This window comes from Neophocaena asiaeorientalis, unplaced genomic scaffold (genome assembly GCF_003031525.2).
Source record: "Neophocaena asiaeorientalis asiaeorientalis breed wild unplaced genomic scaffold, Neophocaena_asiaeorientalis_V1.1 scaffold5, whole genome shotgun sequence".
In the NCBI taxonomy this organism is placed as follows: Eukaryota; Metazoa; Chordata; class Mammalia; order Artiodactyla; family Phocoenidae; genus Neophocaena; species Neophocaena asiaeorientalis.
Window position 1 is genome coordinate 6,371,687 of NW_020174698.1, and position 27,431 is coordinate 6,399,117.

The window sequence follows — 27,431 nt, forward strand, 5'->3', positions numbered from 1 at the left end:
TAACTACCTGATGACCATGAGCACATAGCCCTCAAGCCCCCTGGAGCCTAAAGATTGATAACTAATCCCTGTGACACAGCCCTGTTACCTTACCATCAACCAATCAGAGAATGTGCATGAGCTGATCACACAACCTGGGACACCGCTCCCTCACCTGGCCTTTAAAAAATGTTTTTTTTTTTTAATTGTCTTGCAGCTTTTTTTTTTTAACATCTTTATTGGAGTGTAATTGCTTTACAATGGTGTGTTAGTTTCTGCTTTATAAAAAGTGAATCAGTTATACATATACATATGTCCCCATATCTCCTCCCTCTTGTGTCTCCCTCCCTCCCACCCTCCCTATCCCACCCCTCTAGGTGGTCACAAAGCACCGAGCTGATCTCCCTGTGCTATGCGGCTGCTTCCCACTAGCTATCTATTTTACGTTTGATAGTGTATATATGTCCATACCACTCTCACTTTGTCCCAGCTTACCCTTCCCCCTCCCCGTATCCTCAAGTCCATTCTCTAGTAGGTCTGTGTCTTTATTTCCATCTTATCCCAGGTTCTTCATGACCATTTTTTTTTTTTTTTCTTAGATTCCATATATATGAAACCCATGGGGAGTGCAGGCTTTTTGAGCACTAGCTGCCCTGAACTTCTTGCTTAGTGCCCTGCAATAAACACTGCACTTGCCTTCCCCACAACCCGGTGTCAGTAGATTGGCTTTACTGTGAGTGAGCCAGCGGACTCAAGTTTGGTTCGGTAACATTATCATTTATTTGTTATCATTCACGCTAATCTCTTCCTCTCCTCCTTACTCTCTCCCCTAGCCTGGCTTGCTCCCTTGTTCAGTTTTGGTTTCATTCTCTCTGTCTCTCTCTCACACACACACCTCACACACAAATTCAAGCACACACACTCAGACTAGCCAGTCAATTATAGACTACCAATTGGTACCACTTTGGCTTTTACGGCCAACTTTTTAGGAAGAGTAGCTTGGTATCGGCAAAATGTTTGAACATTCCAGCCCGTCTTTGGAGAAACCCAGGGGTGACAGAAGCATGAATGTTGGGCCCTCAACCTGTATAAATCTTGTAGGAGAGCTACAGAGTCCTGTGCCTTTTTCATTCCCGCACCTCCCACCTGTGGTTGCAGTGACAACGCATTAAGAAGACCCTCCACCTTGGGTCCTCTTCCTCCAGAACGGACCTAAAAAGTCAGACCAACGCTTGGTGTGACAGATCAAGAGAGCCCAGCTTGGCTCTACCAGCTAAACCTTCTAGGAGGCTGCAGAAATCAACTGTCACGTGCTCTAACAGATGAGTGGCTCCGAAGAAACAGTTTAATAACTGTAATGTTTTAATAGGATCAGTTCTTGCCACCATACAGAGCTATAAGGTAAGCAGTTCTCACCCACACTATTGCATACACATTAAGCTACGTAAGAAGAATTACAGTAAGCCAGGGTCTATGATCAATAAAGTGCCTTTTACTTCAAGAGTATAGTTACCAGGAAACAAAAGCCCCAACATACCAGGGCTTCCTGAAGCACAAAGCTTTGAGTCCTTGTCTTCGATTCAAGGCCTAAATTCTAATGTATGTATTATCATCTCCGCCTTAAGTTTGCTGGGACACATGTTTTTCTGATAGGTATTATTTCTTCTAGGACTTAACAAAAAGTTAATTAAGAACTAAGTGTATTCAAAGCTAACTATTGTGCGCATATATGTACCCACATATATGTATACACATACATATATGTATACATGTATATATAGGTATTTATCACTCTTCTCAAAACCTTTGTCCTTCAAGAGCTGTCATTAGCTTTCCGAGATCCAGCCTGTTTCAAACTTGCTATATGCTTCCTATACCCTACACCTCCTCAGAGAGTGTCTTACTCTTCTTTCAAGGGAGCAGCCTCTACCCAAATTCTTGCCGTTCAGAAATATGAAAGTGTTGCAAGAACATCTGATTTTTCAAAAGAAACTAAGATTCCAGATTTATAGGTGAAATCTTCAATTTTTAAAGTGGAATAAAGGAACCAAAACCGCTTCGATGGGCTGCATCTGATCCAGTGCTCTCTCTTTTAATTTTCTGGTGTAGAACAGATGGACTGAGGCCTCTCCAGCAATGATCTATAAATATCACTTTTTACCTTTTATCTTTAAAACCCTAACTTTCCTGAAAATAACAGTAACATTCTTTAATGGGAACGATTTTGAGAGTAGCAAATCAAAAAATAAAATACATTGATTCCACCGAAATGGAAGAATCACTTTAACCTATGGGTATGTTTTCCCAGTCTTTGTGGTACCTTTGTGTGTTATTCTATTTTTATTTTATTCTTTGTACAAGTTGAATCATACTATTTTAAACCCATTTTCACTTATATATATTTCACAACTATTTCTCTAAAACACAGTCTTTAATCACTACATATTCCGTCTTAAATATAAATGACCACAATTTATTGGTCAGTTCCTATTGCTGAAACTTAGTTTGTCTGATTTCTTTGCAAATCTAACTATTGCTTTGGCAAACATCTTTGTGCTCATTCTGTTAATATCCTCAGGGTAAATTCTTAGAAATGTTATTTTGGGGTCAAAGCGTTAGAGTATTTTGAAGATTTTTGATGTATATTAGTAGCCTTTAAAGTTGGATAGATTGGGGTTCAAATCTACTCTTCCCCTCACCATCTATAAGGTCTTAGGTGAATTACTTCTGTAAACTTCAAGGTTTTCATCTATAAAATGAGAATAATACGTCAGAATAAATTGTACCAGTTTATATTTCCCTTAGCAATGTGTAAGAGAATGTTAGACCTCTTGCTAATCTTTTTTTTCTTCTTCTTCTTTTTTTCTTTTTTTTGCGGTACTTGGGCCTCTCACTGTTGTGGCCTCTCCCGTTGTGGAGCACAGGCTCCGGATGCGCAGGCTCAGTGGCCATGGCTCACGGGCCCAGCCGCTCCGCAGCATGTGGGATCTTCCCGGACCGGGGCACAAACCCGTGTCCCCTGCATCGGCAGGCGGACTCTCAACCACTGTGCCACCAGGGAAGCCCTTGCTAATCTTTTTTTCCACCTTTTCCAGTAAATAAGAATGATATTAAATTTAATTATTTTATTTCAAACAATGTGGCACATTTTTAGATATTTAATTACTTGAAATTTTGTTCATGAATTGCCTGTTCCTATTTTTCTATTGGTATATTTATCTTTTTGTTGGTTTTAAGGAGTTATTATAGTCTCTACAATTTTATATGACATATGTATATATATACTTTTTCATTTTTTTGTGGTCAAATCAATCTTTTATTTTTATTTTATAAACTTATTTCAGATTCATTTAATTTTTAAATTTAATTTTTCATATTTAATTATTTAACTCATCCGAGTAATTTATTTTTTTATTTTTTTTTTTGCGGTAGGCGGGCCTCTCACTGTTGTGGCCTCTCCCGTTGCGGAGCACAGGCTGCGGACTCGCAGGCTCAGCGGCCATGGCTCACGGGCCTAGCCGCTCCACGGCATGTGGGATCTTCCCGGAACGGGGCACGAACCCGTGTCCCCTGCATCAGCAGGCGGACTCTCAACCACTGCGCCATCAGGGAAGCCCCGAGTAATTTATTTTATAGGTGATATGAGGTAGTGTCCCAACAAAATTTGTTGAATGATCCCTTCTTTCACCACCATCTTGAGAAAACATCTTAATACTTCCATATATTTCTGTTTTCAGGTTTCTATTCTGTTTCAATAATCTGTCCTCTTTTGCTCCAATAGCATGCTTTTATATTTATTATAATTTTATACTTTTGAACATCTGGGAGTGCAAGTCCTTTTGCCAGGCATTTCTAGCTCTTTCTGTCTATTTATCCAGTACCACTACTATAGAAAGTAACAGGATATAAACACATTTAAATATTAATCGGAATTTATAGATTAATTCTGGAAGACTTTTCTCAGTTACAGATTCAGTTTTTGATAAAAGTTGACAGCACAGCTCACAGTTACCCTCTCTGGCAAGAACCCAGAGGATGTAGTTCATGTTGCTGATCCATAAGCTTTGACAGTCAACTAGGAAGAAGCAAGCATGCCAGAGAAGTCCGACTCAAAAGCCAAAAGACCTGGGTGTTTGTGACTCAAAAGTCCCAAAAGACCTGAAACTCCGAATCACTGCTATTTTTGTTCATTAATTTAATTAAACCTCTCAGATAGATTGCTGTTTATTTTCTGTATAAGTGTAAAAACAAAAAATGTAAATGACTATTATTGTGCTCCCCACTTCTCCTCTCCCTCAAATTTTGGAGGTGGTGTGAATTACAGAGGCCTCTGATAAGATTTGCTGAACAAAAGGAACCAACCAAGATTAGTAGTTTTCAGAAAATCAAGATTCAATCAATAAGTTCAACTATAAGAAATTACTGATCTTAGACTCTTGTATGTACAAAAATGTCAATTTCATGTGGCTTAGCTTAATGTATACTGACAGTTCCTTTTGGTGTGTTTCACTTGCTTGGTATCAGCTAGCTTTGTACATCTCACTCTCTTTTTGCCCACGATGTATGAAAAAAATTAAAACTTTTACTTCCAAATTTTTTGGAAAGACTAATATAAATATCTTTCTAAAATGAAGAAAAATTGGTCCATATGGGAATGTTTAGTAAAAGTTAAACCGTTCCTTCTCATATGCAATTTACTTCAAGAAAGAACACCCTTTCCTGTAATTTATCTGGCTCAGCTGCATAAATAATCTTTCTGAAACATGTTGTATATGATCAGCTCAATGACTTCTTTCTCAAAGCTTAAGTATATCTATAAACTCTGAATTCAGTATTCCAAGCTCTCCAGCAATCTTTCTGACCCTCTCTGCTGTCACTCCCTACTCACCATTCTCTGCAATGTGCTCACCATTCTCTGCAGTGTGGTCCATTTTCAGGTCCCAAAACATAACTTGCTTATTTCTGACCTTTTACCTGTAGTTCATTCTATTGATCCCATTTCTTCTGGCTCTTTCACTACCTAAACTGTATCTTTCGTTCAGATTCCAAATCAAGATGCATTCCTTTCCAGGAGAGTGGGAAAATTCAGCCCCTAGAGTTATTTACAGCACCCATTATAATTGACTCTATGTTTATATTCTGCTTATGTACATGTCTTATCTTCTTGGTAAGGCTTCTAACTTCTTTGGTGTATCACCATTCACCTAGCTCTGAGCTATCTAGGCAGTAAACCTTTTGATGACTAAGGTATGCAAGGTATTCTAGTTGACTATTCCAGTTTTCATTCCTCCTGGTCTGGTGATAGCTGGAATGAACAACTGCCCAAAGCAGATGAGATGTTATGCTCCAATGGAGTTCAATGATATCATTGCTTCATGTCAAAGCAAGGCTGCTACCCAACAGAACCGTCTGGACATCGCTCCATGTGACAGCCACATCCCTATTTTTGTCCCTCGATTTTCCTTCTTTTTCACCAACGGGACCTGATTTTTGCTAGATGGCTGGTTCCTTCAAGTACAGCCATGGCAGGAGATGTCCTTTCCCAGAGCAGGACGATGAATTGATCCAAGAGAGTTAGCGCTTTTAAAGATCTTTTTGTTTTGTCTCAGCTTTTGAACTCTGGGAAAATAAAAGTGCAAACAAAAAGGAAAGAGACAAAATATTTTTACATTTTCTTAAAAAGTGTTTATTTGTGGCTGATGTTGTTATATTGCTCTTGAAGATTATAAACCACATCCACAACAGTCTGCATTATCATCTTCCTTTGGAGTTTTAACAAACTTATTAAATAAGACTTCTCCACATTCAGGTTGCTTTAGGTAAAGTCTTGCCTCTCCTGGCTTTAATTAGATGAGATCCTTTAATATTTAATACCAACTTATTTAATTGAAATATAATTTAATCAAATAATAATACTGGGGCTTCCCTGGTGGCACAGTGGTTGAGAGTCCGCCTGCTGATGCAGGGGACACGGGTTCGTGCCCCGGTCCGGGAAGATCCCACATGCTGCGGAGCGGCTGGGCCTGTGAGCCAAAGCCGCTGAGCCTGCGAGTCCGGAGCCTGTGCTCCGCAACGGGAGAGGCCACAACAGTGAGAGGCCCGCATACCACAGAAAAAAAAAACAAAAAAAAATAATAAGACTGGTTTGGCTGGAGTATCCTAACAGAATACTATTATCTTTTTTCTTTTTTTATTATTGTCTTAAAATATTTAGTGATCATACTTGCCCTCACATTTCAAAATCTTCAGATGTTTCTGAAACTGCTTGATACGCAGTAAAGCTGCTGGATACAATTTTCCACATTTGCCATATCTTTTATTCCTTTATGATGTATAAGATCATAAATATGTCCATTATTTATGTGAGAGGAAGTTTTCATGTTGGTACTTAAAAATGTTACATTGCCTAGGCCGTGATATTTTATTTTATGAAATATTCAGAAAAACAAATGGGTTATACTATACTTATTTTTATTATTTTGTATGAGGTTTTAATTTGATAACTGTTTTGTTCTACCCAGAAGTAGATTTTGTAGAAATCTGGGAATTAAAAAATCCAAAAGGTTTCCAAGGATTCATTTTATTTTCAAATTTCCTTTTATCCATCCATGGCTGCAGGGCAGTATCTTCTGCTCTGCATTACCTTTTGATCTTGAAGTTTAGAAAATTGTTGTCTTTTTGTTCTCCCTCTTCTATTTTTTTTTCTAAGTCCCACTCTTTGCAAGGAAGCCAGAAGTGTGACAGGAAGGTGTGATTTTTAATTTACACCAGAGTCTCGCAAATAATGACTTTTCACACCCTGCTCTTGCTGCTTAGCCTAGGGGAGGAGTGTTGAGGCTACTGTCGTAGCAAATTAAATCCACTGCTGTAATTTGGGGTGACGTTTGTCTACATTTAACCCTGTTCTCAATTTTGCAACTTGGTGTTTGTGAATACTTATGAGAATGTGTCTTATTACTTTGAAGTGTCCTTGTTTTTTAGGAAATGAGTTTTGAAGTCTGTTTTTTCAGATTGTCAAGAATGAAAGGTAAACAGGTTCTCCCTTTCCACCATTCTGTTGGAAATTGTGACATTCAAACACACAAAAGTGAAAAATACAATAATATTTTGAGAACTTCTAGCAATAAAATTTAAATATATGATTTAATAAGTGTTTTTACCTTTCGGTTCCATTTCTTTAAGAGTAGCTTTTCCCTCTGTCTTTATGGGAGAGTTAGTATCTTACTGTACAAGTAAATCTATATCATTTAGTTTGAAAGATGAAATTGAAAGTAATGTTAAAAAGATTTAAATGTTTTAAGTTTGTTTCAGTTTCTCCCCAGTCCACTGAAAGTCATTTGGATTGAATTGTAAAACACAGGGATGAGCTACCTAAGGGAAATTAGAAAAATTATTGTAATTGGCATATTAAGCTTTCTAAGTGGTGGAGACGAATAAGGGCATACAAACATAAGTGCAGAATTAAAGAATGTATCTTGCAAATATATACTGTAAGGAACGGCACCAAGAAACGGAGGAGAGCTTAAACAAACTTTATTTGGGAACGCTCCCGGGCGAGGTTCACTGGTCCGAAAGAAAGGGGCCAGAGAAGTCTCGCCCGGGCGAGGGTGTAGGCAGAATTTATAGGGGAAGAAGGAAAAGGGGTGTGGTGAATCTGGGAGGGCACAGGGTATTCCTTATTTGGTGGTCTCTTCGGGTATCGTGGCAATATCTGGTGCAGGTTGCATCAGTCTTGGGACCGTTAGTCCCGCCCCTAGAAAGGCGGGAAGGCTGGGCCGGGTGGAAAGTCCCCATGTCAGTTCCTGGACCTGGGTGGTCCAGAAAGTCTCCAGGTCAGTTTCTGGAACTGGGTGGTCCGGAAAGTTTCGGTCTGATGCAACCTGTGAGTCTGATTGCGTTCCCCTGCCTCGGGCCAGTCGGCCTTACATCCCGACCTCTTTGGTGTAATGGGGCGGCGTTCTGATCTCTGGCTACTTCTTGCTGAATGGGGGCGTTGAAAGGGGAGTCGGGCGACCAGAGGTCCGAGGCTTAAGGGAGACCAGTGGGGGGTTCTGTAGGAAGCAAGGTGTTAAGGGCCGAGGAGCATTTGGTTTGTGGCCACCCGAGAGACTTCCTCTATGCGCCTGCGAAGGAACCTAAGAAAACAGGGAGCAAGCATGCTACGAAGAGGGTGCGGTCCGGGTTTCAAAGAGGGGTGTCAAAGAGTCCCTCTCTCGACTTGTGGGCAGGAGTGGGAAGGGGAGGTCCCGGTATCGGAGATAGGCAAGAGGGAGGCCGGGTTTAGGCGGGGGAAGAGGTCGAGGGAGATAGCAGGGTTTTCAAAGAACAGTAGGTGGAACTCCTGGATGCGGGAGGGGCCCAGGAGGGAGAGAGACTTGTGGCCTGGAAGGTCGACCAGCCGGTGGGAGGAAAACACGGTCAGTGGGTGGGCCAGAGTCAGTTTGAGTGTTTGGCAGTTCGGCTGCCGCTGCTAGGGCCCGAAGGCATGGTTGCCATCCCCGAATGGCTGGGTCTAGCTGTTTGGAGAGGTAAGCCACGGGGCGGTAGGAAGGCCCTACAGGCTGGGCAAGGAGTCCAGTGGCTATTCTGGCCCGTTCATCCACAAAAAGGTGAAAAGATCGGTTTGGGTTGGGCAGAGAAAGGGGAGGAGAAGATATCAGTGTTACGGAGGGTGAGAAAGGCCTGTCAAAAGGCGGAAGGAGAGGTGAGGGGTCCTTTAGGCGAATGAGGACGGGAGAATGGTGTGTTGCTATTATGGGTTTAGAAGTATCCCAGACTTGGGGATTGGGTTCGGTGTGATTGGAAGAGGGGGATAGGAGGGGGAGGGTTCTAGAGACAGGCCGAGAAGAGGAAGCAGGAGTTGGGAGGAGGGGACCTTAGGGTCAAGTCTGTCCAGCTGGAGGGAGGCCCCTAAGTGGAAAAGGACATCTCGGCCTAGCAAGGGAACTGGGCAGGATGGTATGACTAAGAAGGAATGAGTAAAAGGGAGTCTTTTGATATGACACGGGAGTGGACCGGTCTGGAGTGGGAAGAATGGTTTGCCATCAATACCCATGACCGAGATCTGGGAAGGAGAAACTGGCCCGAAATAGATAGGCAGGACCGAATAGGTAGCCCCCGTGTCCACCAGAAATGAGATGGATTTACCCGCTACCCGTAGCGTTAAGTGCACTAATTGGAGAAGCAAGGGGTGTGGGAGGAGAAACCGTTGACGGAGGCGGGGGAGCGGTGGGAAGGGCCGGAGCGGGTTCGGGAGGAGGAGTGACCGCTTCATTGTAGGGTGGAGGTTGGAGAGGAGCTCTGGAGGGGGGAGAGGCGAGAGATTCGGGTGGGTCGGCTAGTGGAGAGGGATCATCGTCAAAGGAAAACAGCTGGGACAGGGCTTAGAAGGAGGTTGGGGATTGGGACATTGGCTACCCCAGTGGCCTTCTTTTCCGCATTTGAAGCAGGGCCCTGGCGGGGTTGCCTTTTGCGGATCCCGTGGATGCTGTGATCCATGGGAGATGTATGGCCTTAGGGCGGCTACAAGAGCTTGGGTTTGGAGGGCCACCTTTTGGTGCATCCGAGCCTGTACTGTTTGGCAAGAAGGATCTGGGAAGTGGAACAATGGACACAGAGGGAAGGGCGGGAGCGTAAATGCCAGAAGGCCTGGACATAGGGGACCTCGAACCATTTGCCCGTCCTGCGGCAGTAATTATCTAGATCACGGAGGATGTTAAAATCAAAAGTCCCTTCAGGAGGCCATTTGGATTGATTGTCTAGAGGATATTGTGGCCAGGCCTCAGTGGAATAGAATATGAGCCGTCGGCGACGGAGATCTTGGGAGAAACCGAGGGCTGTAAAATTGGCTAGGAGACACCCCAGTGGCGTCTTAGGATCTGGTTTCGATTGTGAGGTTCCCATGACCCCCAGTCTGTCTCTGGGTGAATGGAGAGCGAGAGAGGCGTCCCTGGTCTCAGTCTCCAATTCACGGCAGGTCGGAGAGCGGTCAGGCGATTGGGACGTCTCCACAGTTGCCCGAGGTCCGGAGAGAGGACGGAGGAGTCCCTGACGCGGCCGCGATTAGGGACAGGGAGTCCGGTGGGCAGGGACTCTGGGGGTCGGAGGGAACGAGGGAAGGGGACTTACCCCGTTTTCTGCCGGATCGGGTGGATGAGTAGAGGTTCCCTGGTTGTCTCCTGGGGGAGGGGAGGAGCGGCCCGCGCGGTAACCCGCGGGGCTTGGTACCCCTCCTGGGTTTCGGCACCAAATGTAAGTAACGGCACCAAGAAACGGAGAAGAGCTTAAACAAGCTTTATTTGGGAACGCTCCCGGGCGAGGTTCACTGGCCCGAAAGAAAGGGGCCAGAGAAGTCGCGCCCGGGCGAGGGTGTGGGCAGAATTTATAGGGGAAGAAGGGAAAGGGGTGTGGTGAATCTGGGAGGGTGCAGGGTATTCCTTATTTGGTGGTCTCTTCGGGTATCGTGGCAATATCCGGTGCAGGTTGCATCAGTCTTGGGACCGTTAGTCCCGCCCCTCAAAAGGCGGGAAGGCTGGGCCGGGTGGAAAGTCCCCAGGTCAGTTCCTGGACCTGGGTGGTCCGGAAAGTCTCCAGGTCAGTTTCTGGAACTGGGTGGTCCGGAAATTCTCCAGGTCAGTTTCTGGAACTGGGTGGTCCGGAAAGTTTCGGTCTGATGCAACCTGTGAGGCTGATTGCGTTGCCGTGCCTCGGGCCAGTTGGCCTTACATATACTAGTTGCTTTGTATACTTCTAGTATCTTTGTATACTTCTTTCACTTACAGTTATTGACATACTGAATTGTCTTCACATTTTGAATCTACCGACTAATGTTTTTAATCAACTTGTTAGTTTGTACTAGTTATTTTACCAATCATAATGGTGTTCAATAAAGTTCTAGAACTGAATAGAATATGTAAGAATATTATTGAAAGGAAGGAGAGAGACAGATTCTCCTGAGATTTGGCTCCTACTTCCTAGTCTTAGGATCTGGTTTCGATTGTGAGGTTCCCATGACCCCCAGTCTGTCTCTGAGTGAATGGAGAGCGAGAGAGGCGTCCCTGGTCTCAGTCTCCAATTCACGGCAGGTCGGAGAGCGGTCAGGCGATTGGGACGTCTCCACAGTTGCCCGAGGTCCGGAGAGAGGACGGAGGAGTCCCTGACGCGGCCGCGATTAGGGACAGGGAGTCCGGTGGGCAGGGACTCTGGGGGTCGGAGGGAACGAGGGAAGGGGACTTACCCCGTTTTCTGCCGGATCGGGTGGATGAGTAGAGGTTCCCTGGTTGTCTCCTGGGGGAGGGGAGGAGCGGCCCGCGCGGTAACCCGCGGGGCTTGGTACCCCTCCTGGGTTTCGGCACCAAATGTAAGTAACGGCACCAAGAAACGGAGAAGAGCTTAAACAAGCTTTATTTGGGAACGCTCCCGGGCGAGGTTCACTGGCCCGAAAGAAAGGGGCCAGAGAAGTCGCGCCCGGGCGAGGGTGTGGGCAGAATTTATAGGGGAAGAAGGGAAAGGGGTGTGGTGAATCTGGGAGGGTGCAGGGTATTCCTTATTTGGTGGTCTCTTCGGGTATCGTGGCAATATCCGGTGCAGGTTGCATCAGTCTTGGGACCGTTAGTCCCGCCCCTCAAAAGGCGGGAAGGCTGGGCCGGGTGGAAAGTCCCCAGGTCAGTTCCTGGACCTGGGTGGTCCGGAAAGTCTCCAGGTCAGTTTCTGGAACTGGGTGGTCCGGAAATTCTCCAGGTCAGTTTCTGGAACTGGGTGGTCCGGAAAGTTTCGGTCTGATGCAACCTGTGAGGCTGATTGCGTTGCCGTGCCTCGGGCCAGTTGGCCTTACATATACTAGTTGCTTTGTATACTTCTAGTATCTTTGTATACTTCTTTCACTTACAGTTATTGACATACTGAATTGTCTTCACATTTTGAATCTACCGACTAATGTTTTTAATCAACTTGTTAGTTTGTACTAGTTATTTTACCAATCATAATGGTGTTCAATAAAGTTCTAGAACTGAATAGAATATGTAAGAATATTATTGAAAGGAAGGAGAGAGACAGATTCTCCTGAGATTTGGCTCCTACTTCCTAAGCTTGTTAAAGCAAAGCAATCAGAAGCAGCGTCAAGCTGTCTCTCCTCCATGGGGAGGAGCAAGGGTTTCACCAGTCTTGGTTTACTAAGTATCTCTGTCAGGCTTTTATCTGATCCTTCCTCCCTTCCTCCCCTGCCCACCCCTCTTGTAAATGTCAACAACTTCCTGATGAGCCCGGTAGAGGTGAATTTCACACCTTCCTTTTCTTTGTGAAGAAACTTGGGTGTTAACGGTACAGGATTGGGTACCATTGGATGACTCTGTGGCTGTCTGTGAGTAAAGCTGAGGGATGCCGGTGGAAAAAAAGTAGGAGAAGGTGAAGAAATTTGAGAAATAAGACCAGGAAATAGGTTCAAATTGGTCTCATCTTTAAAAAGAGTGTTTGTTTTATTAGCAACTTTTAAATGTGTATTGGGAAAAGAATAATTTTAAAGACGCTTAGTATTGAGAGCCTCAAAGAGTCTGGCAAAGAAAGGGCTGAGATTAGAGAGCTGATTGGTAAAAATAAAGAAATAAATAGAACAGTCAGAAAGAAAAACTGAAGACTCCTGTTTTTATTCTACAGGTGTATTTACAGGCTACAGCAATGGAAACTTGGTCAGTTGATCAGGTCTGCAGTTGGTTGGTGGAGAAAAACTTAGGAGAGCTAGTTCATAGGTTTCAAGGTGAGTTGTTTGCACTTTCAAAAATGTTAATTGAGCAGCCTAGATATTGAGTGTCCTGTGTTATTGATTTTTTTTTTTCCCTAATGCATGTGAACATTGATGTGGAGTTGCTGCAGTGGGAAACTCATTTCTCTACTGACTGTATCAGAGTTTGCATTTGACCTGGTATCCACGAGAGAATCTAGTATTTCAAAAAGATCTCAAATAAGATAAATCTTGAGTAACTTAAAATCATATTTGATATATGCATTTGCTACTGCTTTTGTCTATAAATATGCAGCTTGTGCATTTTTTGTGCAGTTTTGCGTAGTGTTGGATTTACAAGTATGGAATGTTACTTGGTAGGTACCATGAAGAATACTTTCCCGAAAATATTTTTTCCTTATCAAAACAGCGTCTGCTAGAAAGAATCGGGAGAGGGGACGCATTAATGTGGAAGTAAAAAGTTTTTATTGTGACTCTAGGTTGTGGTACTTTCTTAGGAGCAAACATGTATTTGGAATTATGCAATATTAGTGTTCTATTTTTGTCAAAAACAGATAATTTTATAACTGCAAAGCACAAGTTTAGATGCATCTTTTAATACCGGAGGTAATTCTGCCTGCGCAGAGTGCTGTGTTTTACAGTGCTTTACCCAGCAGACAGGTAGAGACATTTTTTTTCTTTTTCCCAGAGGAAGAAGTAAGTGGGGCCGCTCTTCTAGCGCTTAATGATCGGATGGTTCAGCAACTAGTAAAGAAAGTTGGGCACCAGGCTGTTCTAATGGATTTAATTAAAAAATATAAGCAGAAGAGTCAAGAACTGATGTCCCCTGGAGAAACAGCCCCAGTCACGCAAGCAGAAGCACCGCCAGAGTAAGTGTTCAGGAATGGCTTTATTTTTGCTGTGCTTTCCTGATGATGGCTGTAGCGTGACATCTGGGGTTTAAACCTCTTTGAAAATTGTGGCCATTTGCAGATTGTGTGTACAGTGTAACTTTTTGCAAAGTTTTATGAGTCAAGATACTTTTATTTTTAAATGCACCAGTTTTTTAAACACTGACTCCGTTTGTTAAGGAAGACCTGTAAGCCCAGAGTTCCTACATAGAAAGCTCTATAACAAGCAGTTAAAATGTACATATAACACCAGCAGAAATGAACTCCTGCAGCTTAGGTCTTAAAATTAGTGTTTGAGAAAGGCATCTTTTTCTGCTCCTTTGCTTTTCCCAAGGCTATTTGTGTATTTATTTATTTGCCAAGGATTCCTTATAGTAACTAATTTATATTCTCCTCTAGAGGCCTTCATAATATAATTTGCTAAAGACTCTTGCTGCAATGGATTTTTTAATTTCTCAAGAGTATTCTTGGAGTACTGAATGCTATGATAGCATCCCACAAAAGTCATGTAGAAAAATTTGTGGTGGCTTTGAGGTTTAGTGATGTTTCTGTTTGTTTGTTATCACTGACTTCTGCAATAGAAAGGAATGATAACAGGAATTATAAAATTAAAAATTGCACTTTGCCATTCTATGCCCCAGGATCACCTCCGGCCTTCTGTTTTGGTTTTTCCGTATTTGAGACTTTTTGCAAGGTTTCTAAGTTTAAATAATTACTGCAGACCAATTATTAATTTTTAAAGTAAGATTATGATGTTTGGTGAAATTCATTCTAAGTTTTTACTTCAAGTTTTTCAGGTTCTATCTGTCAAACTATATATTTCTGTCTTGCTCTTTTATAAGCAATACAATGTTAGAGTGACCCCGGCTTAAGTAATTTGACTTCTAGAATATTTGGATATTTGGGACAAGGAGGGGGATAGGTAGACTTGAAGGAATGGTCCATAGTTGGTCTGGAGATTCTCTACCACTTGATTTATTTGAAGGATTTCTTCTAAACATTGTTTTGACATATCTATGTAAAAGATATGTGACTTTTGTTGAAGTGCACATTGTATGCTTTTACTCCTTTCCAGCAAAGGGAGGGTGTAAACCTCAAATAGAGCTCAAAGTAATTTCCCAGCATTCTTGGATGAGTTGGACTTTTGAGCTGGAAGTTCTCCTCAGTTGACTGGAATCTTGATATTGCCTTAGGCAGAGCTTGGAAGAAAACAGACACCCTTGTTTCCACTGCAAATCAGTTTATAATGTTTTCTAGTAAATGAGAACTAACTGGACTGCCAGGAAACCCGGGCATCATTCCTGGTTCCACCACTGACTTGGATTGATCATGTTAAATGTTGACACTCCTGTTGCTTCATCTGTAGGTTGTGAAAAGTAATACAGTACTTAACTCCATGTTAATTCACACTGATTTTAGGAGTATCACAGTCTTTGAGAAAACCTCTCCTCCTTCTCCCAGACCAAAATAGTCTTTTGCTAAATATTAAGCTTTGTTAACCTGGTGAAGAAAGCCATTTTCAAATGTAACCAAGACTTGGAACACTGGTTTTCCAGGGACCGAGTGGGGACTTTTCACCCAGTAAATAGTTGACTCTAAGGTTTGTGTTGTCTTGCATTCAAATTAAATTATTCTGGTGCAAAACCACAATTGCAGGTGGGTTTATAGGTTATAGTTTGTTAAAATGTTTATTGGCTATATTTGCTTATTGTCAAATATATAGTCACTTGACAAATATATTGTCCTATGGGAATCATGATAATAGAAAAAGGTATGAGAATATGCTATTTATTTAATATGCTACTTAATTAAACCCTTTTAGGAAGTGCTTAATAAAGATAGGAAACTTGGCGTAGTAAAAAGAACCCTGAAGCTAGGTATTAAAACACTTGATTTTCCCTGTTCTGATATTAGCTACTCATCTAAACTTGGAGATTTGCTTGACTTTTCTTAGTTTTAACTGTAAAATGAAGTGAGTAGAATAAATGATGCTTAAGACTCCTCCTTCTAAATGGTTTATAAAATGGCATTCTAGATCACAGATTGCAGATGGGTTTCAACTTGCATGTAAATTTCATTTAATGGCTAATGGCTGCCTGGTGTGTTATTTTGAAAAAAACTTTACAGGCCACATCTGGACAGGATATTTGGCATCCTATTCAGACAGGCAAATGATAGGAATATGTAATAGGTAGGAGTATCTGCAGTTGCTTTTTGGTGTCGTTCTTGTTGAAGCTGGTAGAAAAATCACTGGACAGGAAGTTGGAAAGTTGGAAGTTGGAAAACTGAGCTCAACTGGTGCCTCTACTGAGTAGCTTGCAGTGGTGAGCGAGTTGTTTTCCTTTCAGGGCTTTAGTCGTATCACTTAGAAAATGAGGGTGTTAGTGAAGTGTGGTTCAAAGATCATGAAATTTTACAGATAATAAAAGGTCCCCCAAAATGACAGGGAATAGAGAAAGGATCTGACATAGAGTTCATTTTTTTCTTTTTTTTTTTTGCCAAATAAGAATATTAACCAATAAAAGTACATTCTGTCATCACTATTATTTCATAAAGGAAAGGATCATCATAACACCATTTATAAATGTGATGGATTGGTAAAAACAGCACTGTGAACTGGCATTGTCTCTCTCCTGGCATGTATGAGCTGAGTGAGATGACCTCAGAGGATTTCTCTTTCAGTTCTCTTAGTCAGGACTCTAAAGTGGAGCTTAAAAGTGGACACACACACACAAAAGTGGACACAGATCATAGTGTTTCTATGGGCTGACTCCTACTCTCTGTGAGAGCCACAGTGAGAGCAGTAGTTGTGACCCCTGTTGAATAGCCCCTGACCCACCTTTTCTTTCTTGGTGACAGGGATGAACAGTCCTCCAGTCCAGCCAGTCGTGGGGAGCAGATGCCATCTTTCTATCCAGTTGAAAACCATAATAATGATCTGATTGACCAAAGAGTACTGAAACAGAGGTGGGATTGACAACTTCTAAACATTTGAAATCCAAATGATAATAGTTGCCTTTATTTTTACGAGGTTTCGTGTGTTTAAATGTATTTCTGAGTGGAAGCTATTTGTTTTTCTGGAAGTGATTTTTGTAAATCAAGTGATGAAGATATTTGGTAAGAGATGAAGGTTAAACTTTTTGATCTTCACATTGAAAAAGTAAAGTTTTGAGATGATATCATGCATCTTTCAATTACACGTTGTTAAGGAAAAAGATGATTTCTCTGCCCTACACTGTCCAGAGTGATTGGCAGTAGCCACAAAGATGGAATTGATTCAGTAAATAGTGTCCTATAGAATATGCCTTTTGTGGAGTCTTTGTTTCGGATTTGAGTTTTGTAGTTGGTGTCTTAACTCGACGGCTCCTGATGGAAGCACTGCTTTGGTAAACATTTCCTCATATTCCTACACTGGGATTTTGGGCTGTAGTATTTCAATATACGGGCTATGCTGGAACAGAGGAAAACTATAGACCTAGAGAACCAGACCCAGAAATGTAGTGCTCAGACAAAGTTCTGAGGGGGACTGTAGGTAAGATACGGTCCGAGAGTCATGGCGGCCTATACAGCATTTTCCAGCCACCTGGCCTGTGCAGTTCACGCATCACTCGTGATACCTATTGTTTGCAGCAGCTGATGAGCAAATGCTTTTTGTTAAATGTACTGTCACTGAAAGAGATGTCAGCTGGCGTAGAAGAATAGTCAGGCAACAGTCAAGCCAGGGTGTGGTCCTTTATAGTTTTTACAAGCCCTTTATATTATCATCTCGTTTAGCCCACACCGAAGTCCTGCAAGGTGGGCATTATTCTCTCTTATGTGAATGAGTTAAACTGAGATTTAGAGAAGTCAGGGGGCCTCTAGCTAGGTTTCCCAAATGGGCTGTTCTCACCTCAGCACAGAATCTACCGCCATCGGTGCGGGAGCTCAGGGGGCCAAAGGCAGCAGCAGCCTCAGCCCCTGGCTGCCTGCCCCCAGAGGCCCCGTGAGTGCAGGAAACACTGCACCTTTGATCAGGAGCTCTTGCAAATGGGCTTCAGTTCTGGGCGTCCTCTCTGTTCTCTTTCTCTCTCCACCACCTTCATCCTCGCACTCTCACCCCCGGGCTCAAAGTCTCCAGCTGCCCAAGATGTCCCAGCGTTAGGGTCCATCTTCCTCCGTGCCGTTGGTTCCCATTTGGGGTGGTGAGCAAGGAGGTAGAGGGCGATGTCCTACGTGGTTTTCCTGGTCTGAACTATGGTTCAGAAGATGTAAATACATTTCAATGGTGGCTTCATTCACCTCCTTTCTACTCATGAGTGCTTGTTGGTCCCGAGTGCTGTCTTTGATGTGGATCCAGGTGTGCAGAGTCAGCCACGCGTCCTCAGCGACCCCTTCAGGAAGCTGCCATGCAGCCGGGCCTTCTCTGACTGTCCTGCAGAGACAGGAGGAGTGATGATTCGTCCCAGTGGTCCAACCCTAAGACCGCTGTGAATCAGTATCCAAACAGCAGAACAGGAATCATGAACACAGTGCATGCCTCATGGTGCTTCTGTGAGGACCATTACCTAAAAACAGATAAGACCTGCTCGGTGCTGAGCACGGTGGAGGCACCTGGAAAGCACTCAGTGTACCGCCATCTACACTGCACTCCTCCAGGCAGTAATCCCACTTGCCTGAGGACTTCCTTCCTCTCCCTACTTGCTGCCTGTGGGAAATGAGGATGCCACCTTCTACAAGTTCTCTAGGTCGTTTCTCTTCCTCAGCCCTCTGATGGTATTCCATTCTCATGTGGTCCTGCGATGCTGGCCAGGCAGGGTTATTATTCCCCTTTTTTTCACTAGGCTGATCAAAGACACAGCCTGTGCTTCAGGGTATTTCTCATTCTTTATAGTGTCTGGCATGGAAAAAAACAGAATTGGGTTAGAAATGGAGAGAAATAAGAGGGTTTGGAAACCAGAGCCAATACTCTGGGATCTTTCTTCTAATCATAAAGTCTCTCCTAATCTGTATGACCACCTCTACCCATCACTGTCCACAAGCACCGCAGAGTTAAACATGTCCAGAAATGAGCTCATGTCCCTTGCCTTAGCATATATATATAGGTGTAAGAAATACAAATGTACTCAAACCCAGTGCCCTGGGTACAGAAGCACTGGGGCTAGAAAGCCGGGGCTGAAGCTGTCCCTCCCTCTCATGGATCCACATGATGGCTGTCTCCGTCTCTCTTCTGCCTTCCTCATCTGTTTCAGTCCCTTGCTTCTTCCTGTGAGGATGGGTTATCCTACTACTCATGGCTGCTCTGCCCCGTTCAGACTGGCTGGCCATAGCACTGCCTCCAGAGGACGTTCTCCCTGAAAACAGTGCAGGTCGTTCCAGCCGACAGACTCAGCCTTTCAGTGTTGCTTAGTTCAGCATCTGGGGAAGAGGAGCTGAGGGGTCTGTTGTGGATCAGATGTCCCCTCCTGGGCAATCAGCTATGTGTGGGCAGATGAGGACAAGGCAGGGGAACCTGTTTTAAATATTTTCACTCTGGTCCTGCCCTTTGTCCAGGGCTGCGGAATGGAGTGGGACAGAAGATTCTCTCCCTTCCCAAGTCCTATCTCACACAGTGGCTCCATCATCCAGCCATGTGAGTTAAAAATCACTGGAGTCGAGCTTCCCTGGTGGCGCAGTGGTTGAGAGTCCGCCTACCGATGCAGGGGACACGGGTTCGTGCCCCGGTCCGGGAAGATCCCACATGTCGCAGAGCGGCTGGGCCCATGAGCCATGTGGCCGCTGAGCCTGCGCGTCCGGAGCCTGTGCTCCGCAACGGGAGAGGCCACAACAGTGAGAGGCCCGCGTACCACACACACACACACAAAATCACTGGAGCCACCCTTGATCCCCTCCTCCTGCCCTTCTGCCTAGGGTGCTATTCATTCAACAGGTGTTGATTAAGAGCCTATTGCATGGCTCCTGGGTCAGGCTGTGTTGTTCCCTTCCCTTCCCTACCTGCTCATTTTTGAAGACTGCGCAAAATCCCTCTTTTGGAAGGAAGCCCCTCCATTGATATTCCAGGTCAGGCAAGGAGCCCTTCTATCCTCTACGTTTCTCTTGCTTCCCTTGTAAAACTAGATAATGGGAGTGATCACTTTAAAGTTTGTATTCCTTCCTCAGCAGCACCTCCTGGGCAAAGACCATACCCTTCTGTCCTTGTAAACACAGCATTTGGCATAGTTCCTGACACACAGGGGCTAAATAGGAGTTTTTAACTGAAATGAAGATGCACGCTCCAATGAAAGACTGAATGTATCTTCATGGGACAGGATAAATATTTGAATAGCATCAATTTCTTTTTAGACCTTTTTGATACAATTCCTGCTGAATATGCTAATTTTTTAAAACAGAATTAAACTCCAGGAGTTTATGCGCCACTCACACATAACAGGCTAGAAAGCTGATGCTTGGCTACTGCTTGCACGAGGCAGGGAGGGATGGTGGACCAAGTGCCAGCTTTGGGGTCTCACACACCTGGGTGGGAATCCCGACTCTTCACTTTTCTCCAGGTGGTCTCTGAACAATGTGTGATGGGGACACCCACCTGCTCGTGAGATGACAATTAAGGTACCTGGCAGCTGTTACCACACCATACAAGGTGGCCGTCATCATTCTCGTGATATTTTTTCCCATGTTCCCTAAAATGAACATGTGTTTTCCATCCAGATTATTTGCAGTCAAGAAGTCAAAGAAGGCTCTAGAGGCAGGACATTCACGTGACTTTGGCCCTTGAAAAGATGTGTGTGTCCCAGTGGATGAATTCCAAGTCCCAAGCAAACACTAGGGTGCTGTGACACAGTGCTGTTTTCTTTGGTGATAGGTGATCCCGTGCTCTTTACCGAATTGCTTAAATGCCCTTTCTTGATGGAAGGCTTATAAGGTCCCATCCTCAACATGTGTTGGCGATCCTTTAGAAAGACTTTCTTTCCATGCTATTCTTCGTTTTTCCTCTACACTATTTGAAACTGTTTGCTTCCCTTTTAGTACCTAGTAAGGCATGAAATCAGATAAACAGGTGGAGGTTTCCTAAATGTCACTTTAAAAACACTTGGCTTGAACTTTAAATATATGCATGCAGATATTTTGCTTCAGCCTTTGGGTGTAATTATAAATTAGTCACAGTTTCACTCATATTTAAAAATTATTTTAACGATGATATTTTTCTGGGTCTGGCTACTGCTATAAGATGTTGTAGAGTGATCTTACCTACCCGGCTATGCTCAGAAGGGAGAATGTCAGTGGGTCCGCACTTAATGTATTGTTTGTAGTCACTGCCACACACACAGCTCAGATAAGGGGCAGCACGTCTTATCCAGCACGTCGTAACAAAGGGAGGTTCAGTGAATTGCCCCAAAGACAACGTAGGTGATAAATTGTCACATTTAGATGCTGAATCCCAGGTCAGTGAAACAACAAGGATCCCTCAGAGTGAAGTGCAGGATCCCACATCTCCTACCCCACAGGTGTATAGAACACCCCATACCTAGGGTTTGTGTGTTTGGAAGTGTTATATTGTAACTCTAGTCCTTGATTGGAGATTCCCAGTGTACATTAACATAGTAAATGCTATGAGGAGTCCTACAGTAAGAAAACCCCTTTCACTCTGTCTGGCCCAGAATTCTTTCTTTGTGTAACAACTATTAGCATTACAGGAAACACCTTAGGAAATACTGACTTAAAGCTGTCTTACGTAAGTCAGGATTCATTCATTCATTCATTCCGTAGTAGATACTTACTGAGTGCTTACTCTGTGCCAGGCACTGGTAGACACAGAGGGTACAGGGGTGAGCGGAGCAGACCAAGCCTCCCAGCTCACGGAGTTCACGTTCTAATCGTGGGGGGAATAACAAATACATATGATATTACATTGTAAATATGTTCAAGTGCTATGAAGGCCGATAATGCCAAGAAAAAAGGGGGGGATAGAGAGTGATGAGTGTGTGTATGTGCATATGTGTGTGTTAGCTACAGGAGGGTTCTATTTCAGACGGGGTTTTCAGTAGAGTCCTTCAACTTTGACTAAGTAATGCTTGAGCAGAGACCCAAATGAAACGAGCTGGAACCGAAATTTCCTTCAGTGGAAGATACCTGTGGACTCAGCCAAACAGGAATTACAAAATCAGGGACAGCTGGACTGACATGACTGATAAATAACCCTCTGACTGCTGCCCATTCCCATTAGATCTAATGGGACGTCTTCGGAGAGATCAAAATAAGCTGGATTTCTAGTCTCTTTTTCCCTTTCGTTCAGTCCAAAAGTTACTAAATATATCCCATGAGCTAGGTATTATATAGACAGTGGGTGAAGCGGGGTCAATTTTATCCTTGCCTAGGGGAACTCAGAGTCTGACACGAAAGATACATAAGTTAATAACTGCAATATTGAGAAAGAGATGCAGACATAGATATGCACAGGGTACAGAAAAAGCACAGAAGAAGGATAAATAAGACTTTCAGGGAAGTGAATATGGAGAAGGCCCCTGGGGGAAGTCTGCACAAAAACTGAGGGAGGATTTTGAAACATGATTAGAATTTCATCTGAAGGAAGATGGAGCAAGATAAGCAAAGGATATTCACAGCAAAGCAAACAGCATGTGCAAAGGTACAGGCACCTAAAACGGAATAGGGCATTCTATTTGGAATAAGTATTTTTGGAATGTGAGAGACAGAGGCAGAGGAAATGGACTTTCTGGGAATGATGAGAGGTGCTGTTACGGAGGTAAGGAACCTCTGTGCTGTGTCAATGGACAAGACAGTGCTTTTTAACCGTGACTGTACATTAGATTCTCCTGGAGGACTTAAACAAAATATAGCAGGGCCCTAGACCAGTGTTCCTCAAACTCAAAGGTAATTAAAGGCCACCCAGGAATCTTATTAAAGTGCAGGTTCTAATTTAGTAGGTCGGGGTGGGCCTCAAGATTCAGCATTTCTAACAGACCCCCTAAGAAATGCCAGGCTGTCCTAGGACTACCCTGTGTAGTAGTAGCAAGTCATTTCTGGAGGTGTACAATAGACTGGATGCTTGTGTCCCTCCAAAATTCATATGTTGAAACCCTAATCCCAATATGATGGTATTTGGAGGGAGAGGACTTCCGGGAGGTAATTAGGTCATGAAAGTGGACCCCTCACGGATGGGATTAGTGTCATTATAAGAAGAGTCCAGAAAGCTAGCTAGCTCTCTTTCTGGCACATGAGGACACAGCAAGAAGACAGCCTTCTGTAAACCTGGAAGAGGGCATTTATCAAGAACCCAGCTTTGCTGTCACCCTCATCTGGAACATCCAGCCTCCATAATTGTGGGAAATTAATGTTTATGGTTTAAGCCGCCCAGTTTAATGGTAATCTGGTATAAATCAAGTTACTTGAATCCTTACAAATAGGAAACTTTTATTTTTATGATGCTACATAGTGGAGGAACTGGCAAGCCACAGCCTAGGTGACACACAGTTAGGAGAAGACTGTCAGTCTTTTTTTTTTTTTTCCATGAGGCACATAAAACCAGCACTCTGGGCCAGATTTGAGAACTGAATTTTACACCTCCATCTCCGTTTAGAAGATGCTCTGAGGATGTATGCTGTTCACTGTGAGGTCAGGATTCAAAATCTAGTAGTATACAGGTGGATTATAAAAAGCTGCCCTAGATCCATTCAACCCTGAACTACCAGGTTTTGATAAATCCGAACTACAACATAGTAGTACGCAACCATTTTGCAACAATTGTGTAGGTAGTGTCTCATTACTTTTTCTTTTGTATGAATGAGGAATTAAAAAGAAAGAGGGACTCAGACATGATAGCTCCATGAGATCTGTTTTTGTGACTGTCTTGCTAATAAGTGTAAATCTTGAGGGTAAAGGCCAGAAGTTTCTGGGTCTTTGTCCATCTCTCAATACCAAGAAGAATTGGGGAATAGGAAGAAATAAAAGATTTATGTATTTTATGCTTCTTTGCTTGATTAGTCAGGGCCCCAAAAGTTCCTGGGGTCTTGAATCTCGCACTGGCAAGCAAGGACCGGGAGGGTTTGAGAGGTTTGAGAGGATGCCTGATGCCATCCACATCTTTACCTCTACTTTGTGCCTGATTATGTGTTCACACATGCCTTTCAGAAACTAAATTCTTCTGGAAGTCTCAATGATTAAATAGCAGCTGTGATAGCCCAGAGCTGTAAAACATAAATTAAAAGCAATCATCAAAATGCTGAGAATGTGGAGCAAACATGTTCTGAAGTAGTGGTCGTTACCATCAGTTGCAGCAAGAAAGCAGCATTTCCTTCATGGTCCTTGCGTGTCTTGCAGTGACATTGTTCACTATTTTCAGAGATGGCGTCTCACCTTGCTCATTGGCATGTATCTCTTTATTGGACTTTTCAGAACTTCTTTACTTTGTTTCCTTAGCAGTGGAAAGGCTTGCCTAGGTAAAGTAAAGCCGGTAATTCTCAGAGTACTGGCATCAGAACACAGAAGCAATATTTCTGTTTAACTTTGTAGTTTGGTGAAATTTGGTCCCTCTTTTGAAGATATGTATGATGAGGTCCTTTTCTGTCCTATGGTAAGATGATAGCAGGTTCTTTAAACAAATGTCTAAGCCTCCTCTAGCTTGCTTTCTCTTCTTCTATGTTCCAAAAACACTGAAACTTTTAGATGTTGCTGGGGTTACATGACATTTAGTTCCAGAGTTGATAATATAAAAACTGGGCTTCCCAATATATACCATTTTCAGTGTATAAAGTCTGCAAGCTTGGGTGTGGAAAAAATAAAATGAATGTAGGCTTGTGGAACACAGTCTTTCAGTTAGGTCCCTGGAGAGCATGGTATTTGTCACTGCTTTCTCTTCCGGTGGTGGGAGTACTACTGCTGATGGTAGTGGTACTTTAGATGTGAAGACTCAGACCAGTAGCAAGAAAGGCTGTTCTTCACAGCAAAGTCCTCACTTGTCTCTTGCCCTTCTTCCTTGAGGACCAGAAAGCAATACCATTTTACAAGACTAGAAAAGCATCACAATCCCTCAAGGTAGCAGATTATCTCCAAGCTGGGGCCGCTGGAAAAAGGTGTCATTTGTTACCGAAATTCTAGGAAAGCAGGCATGATTCATAACGACTCCAAAAGTCAACCAGAAGTCAGTTGAGTGTGATGTGAACTCTGCCCTTTGTTCTGTAAAGAATCCACATGCAATGCACCTGAAGCCTGGTGAGAAACTGAGAAAACTTCTTTGGGATGTTTTTTTCGGTGGTGTTTGATCATTTTGTAATTCTCAACAGCCACAATCTAATTCCTAGGTACGCTTTGTATATACAGAGGACTCTACTCCAATCCCCAGATCTGCCTCTCTTGCATTTGGGTCCCACTGGTTTTCATATCTCAAACTTGTGGACTTAGTGATGTGACACTTCAATTTCATGTATGAAAACACAAGTTTATGGAAGTAATGTCTGCCTTTGTTTATCTGTCATAGAATGTTACATTTAATGTTTTATATCTCTCTCAAATGTTCCTAAAACTTCCTACAACATTTTTGTTAACAAACTGTTCCACTCAACAATGACATAGGGAAATTGAAACAGATAAGGAGCCAAGACATAAGATGACTACTCACAGGGCCAGTGTTGGACCGGGCCACGTGGGAGATTCAGACAAGAAAGACCACCCAAGAGGCAGGAGAGTGGGGAAGAGAATCCACCTGGGGAGAGGGCTAAGACGAGCCTAGAAGATTGAGGGAAACTTTTTCTTTTGATAAGTCTGGCCAATGGTTTATCAATTTTGTTTATCGTCTCAAAGAACGAGTTTTCAGTTTGTTTCTTTCATTTCTTTTTCATTTATTTCTGATCTGATCTTTATGATTTCTTTCCTTCTGCTAACTTTGGGATTTTTTTGTTCTTATTTCTCTAATTGCTTTAGGTGTAAGGTTAGGTTGTTTATTTGAGGTGTTTATTGTTTCTTGAGGTAGGATTGTATTGTTATAAACTTCCCTCTTAGAACTGCTTTTGCTGCATCCCATAAGTCACATCCCAAACATGGTCATCGTGTTTTCACGATTGTCCTTTGTTTCTAGGTATTTTTGATTTCCTCTTTGATTTCTTCAGTGATCTCTTGGTTATTTAGTAGTGTATTGTTTAGTCTCCATGTATTTGTAGTTTTTTTGCAGTTTTTTTCCTTTAATTGATATCTAGTCTCATAGCGTTGTGGTTGGAAAAGATGATTGATATGATTTCAATTTTCTTAAATTTACCAAGGCTTGATTTGTGACCCAAGATATGACCTATCCTGGAAAATGTTCCATGAACACTTGAGAAGAAAGTGTATTCTGTTGTTTTTGGATGGAATGTCATATAATTATCAATTAAGTCCATCTTCTTTAATGTGTCATTTAAAGCTTGTGTTTCCTTTTTTATTTTCATCTTGGATGATCTGTCCATTGGTGAAAGTGGGGTGTTAAAGTCCTCTACTATTATTGTGTAACTGTCAGTTTCCCCTTTTATGGCTGTTAGCATTTGCCTTATGTACTGAGGTGCTCCTATGTTGGGTGCATAAATATTGACAATTGTTATATCTTCCTCTTGATCCCTTGATAATCATGTAGTGTCCTTCTTTGTCTCTTATAATAGTCTTTACTTTAAAGTCTATTTTGTCTGATATGAGAATTGCTACTCCAGCTTTCTTTTGATTTCCATTTGCATGGAATATCTTTTTCCATCCCCTCCCTTTCAGTCTGTATGTGTCCCTAGGTGCGAAGTGGGTCTCTTGTAGACAGCATATGTACGGGTCTTGTTTTTGTGTCCATTCGGCCAGTCTGTGTCTTTTCATTGGAACATTTAATCCATTTACGTTTAAGTTAATTCTCGATATATATGTTCCTATTACCATTTTCTTGTTTTGGGTTTGTTATTGTAGGTCTTTTCCTTCTCTTGTGTTTCTGGCCTGGAGAAATTCCTTTAGCATTATGTTGTAAAGCTGGTTTGGTGGTGCTGAATTCTCTTAACTTTCGCTTGTCTGTAAAGCTTTTGATTTCTCCATCAAATCTGAATGAGATCCTTGCTGGGCAGAGTAATCTTGGTTGTAGGTTTTTATGTTTCATCACTTTAAATAGGTCCTGCCACTCCCTTCTGGCTTGCAGAGCTTCTGCTGAAAGATCAGCTGTTAACCTTATGGGGATTCCCTTGTATGGTATTTGTTGTTTTTCCCTTGCTGCTTTCAATATTTTTCTTTGTATTTAATTTTTGATAGTTTGATTAATATGTGTCTTGTCTTGTTTCTCTTTGGGTTTATCCTGTATGGTACTCTCTGTGCTTCCTGGACTTGATTGACAATTTCCTTTCCCATGTTAGGGAGGTTTTCGACTATAATCTCTTCAAATATTTTCTCAGACCCTTTCTTTTACTCTTCTTCTGGGACCCCTATAATTCAAATGTTGGTGCGTTTAATGTTGTCCCAGAGTCTCGGAGACTGTCCTCCATTCTTTTTCTTCTTTTTTCTTTATTCTTCACCCTGGCAGTTATTTCCACCATTTTATCTTCCACCTCACTTATGCATTCTTCTGTCTCAGTTATTGTGTTATTGATACCTTCTAGAGTATTTTTAATTTCAGTAATTGTGTTGTTCCTCACTGTTTGCTCTTTAGTTGTTCTAGATCCTTGTTAAATGTTTCCTGTATTTTCTCCACTCTGTTTCCATGATTTTGGATCATCTTTATTATCATTACTCTGAATTCTTTTGCAGGTAGGTTGCCTATTTCATCTTCATTTATTTGGTCTTGTAGGTTTTTACCTTGCTCCTTCATCTGTTACAAATTTTTTTGTCATTTCATTTTTTTTTTTTTT

The 27,431-nt window shown here is 42.6% G+C and overlaps 1 protein-coding gene across 1 annotated transcript in view; it reads left to right on the top strand.

Annotated features, from left to right (window-relative positions):
* The first annotated feature begins 12,636 nt into the window (after positions 1–12,636).
* Positions 12,637–27,431, top strand: part of SAMD3 (sterile alpha motif domain containing 3) — a 45,174-nt gene continuing 30,379 nt past the window's right edge. Inside the window, exons 1-3 of the mRNA XM_024759115.1 lie at positions 12,637–12,730; positions 13,404–13,586; positions 16,461–16,572. Coding sequence (XP_024614883.1) covers positions 12,652–12,730; positions 13,404–13,586; positions 16,461–16,572 — 374 coding nt within the window. The 5' untranslated portion in view covers positions 12,637–12,651. The remainder of the gene's footprint in view (positions 12,731–13,403; positions 13,587–16,460; positions 16,573–27,431) is intronic.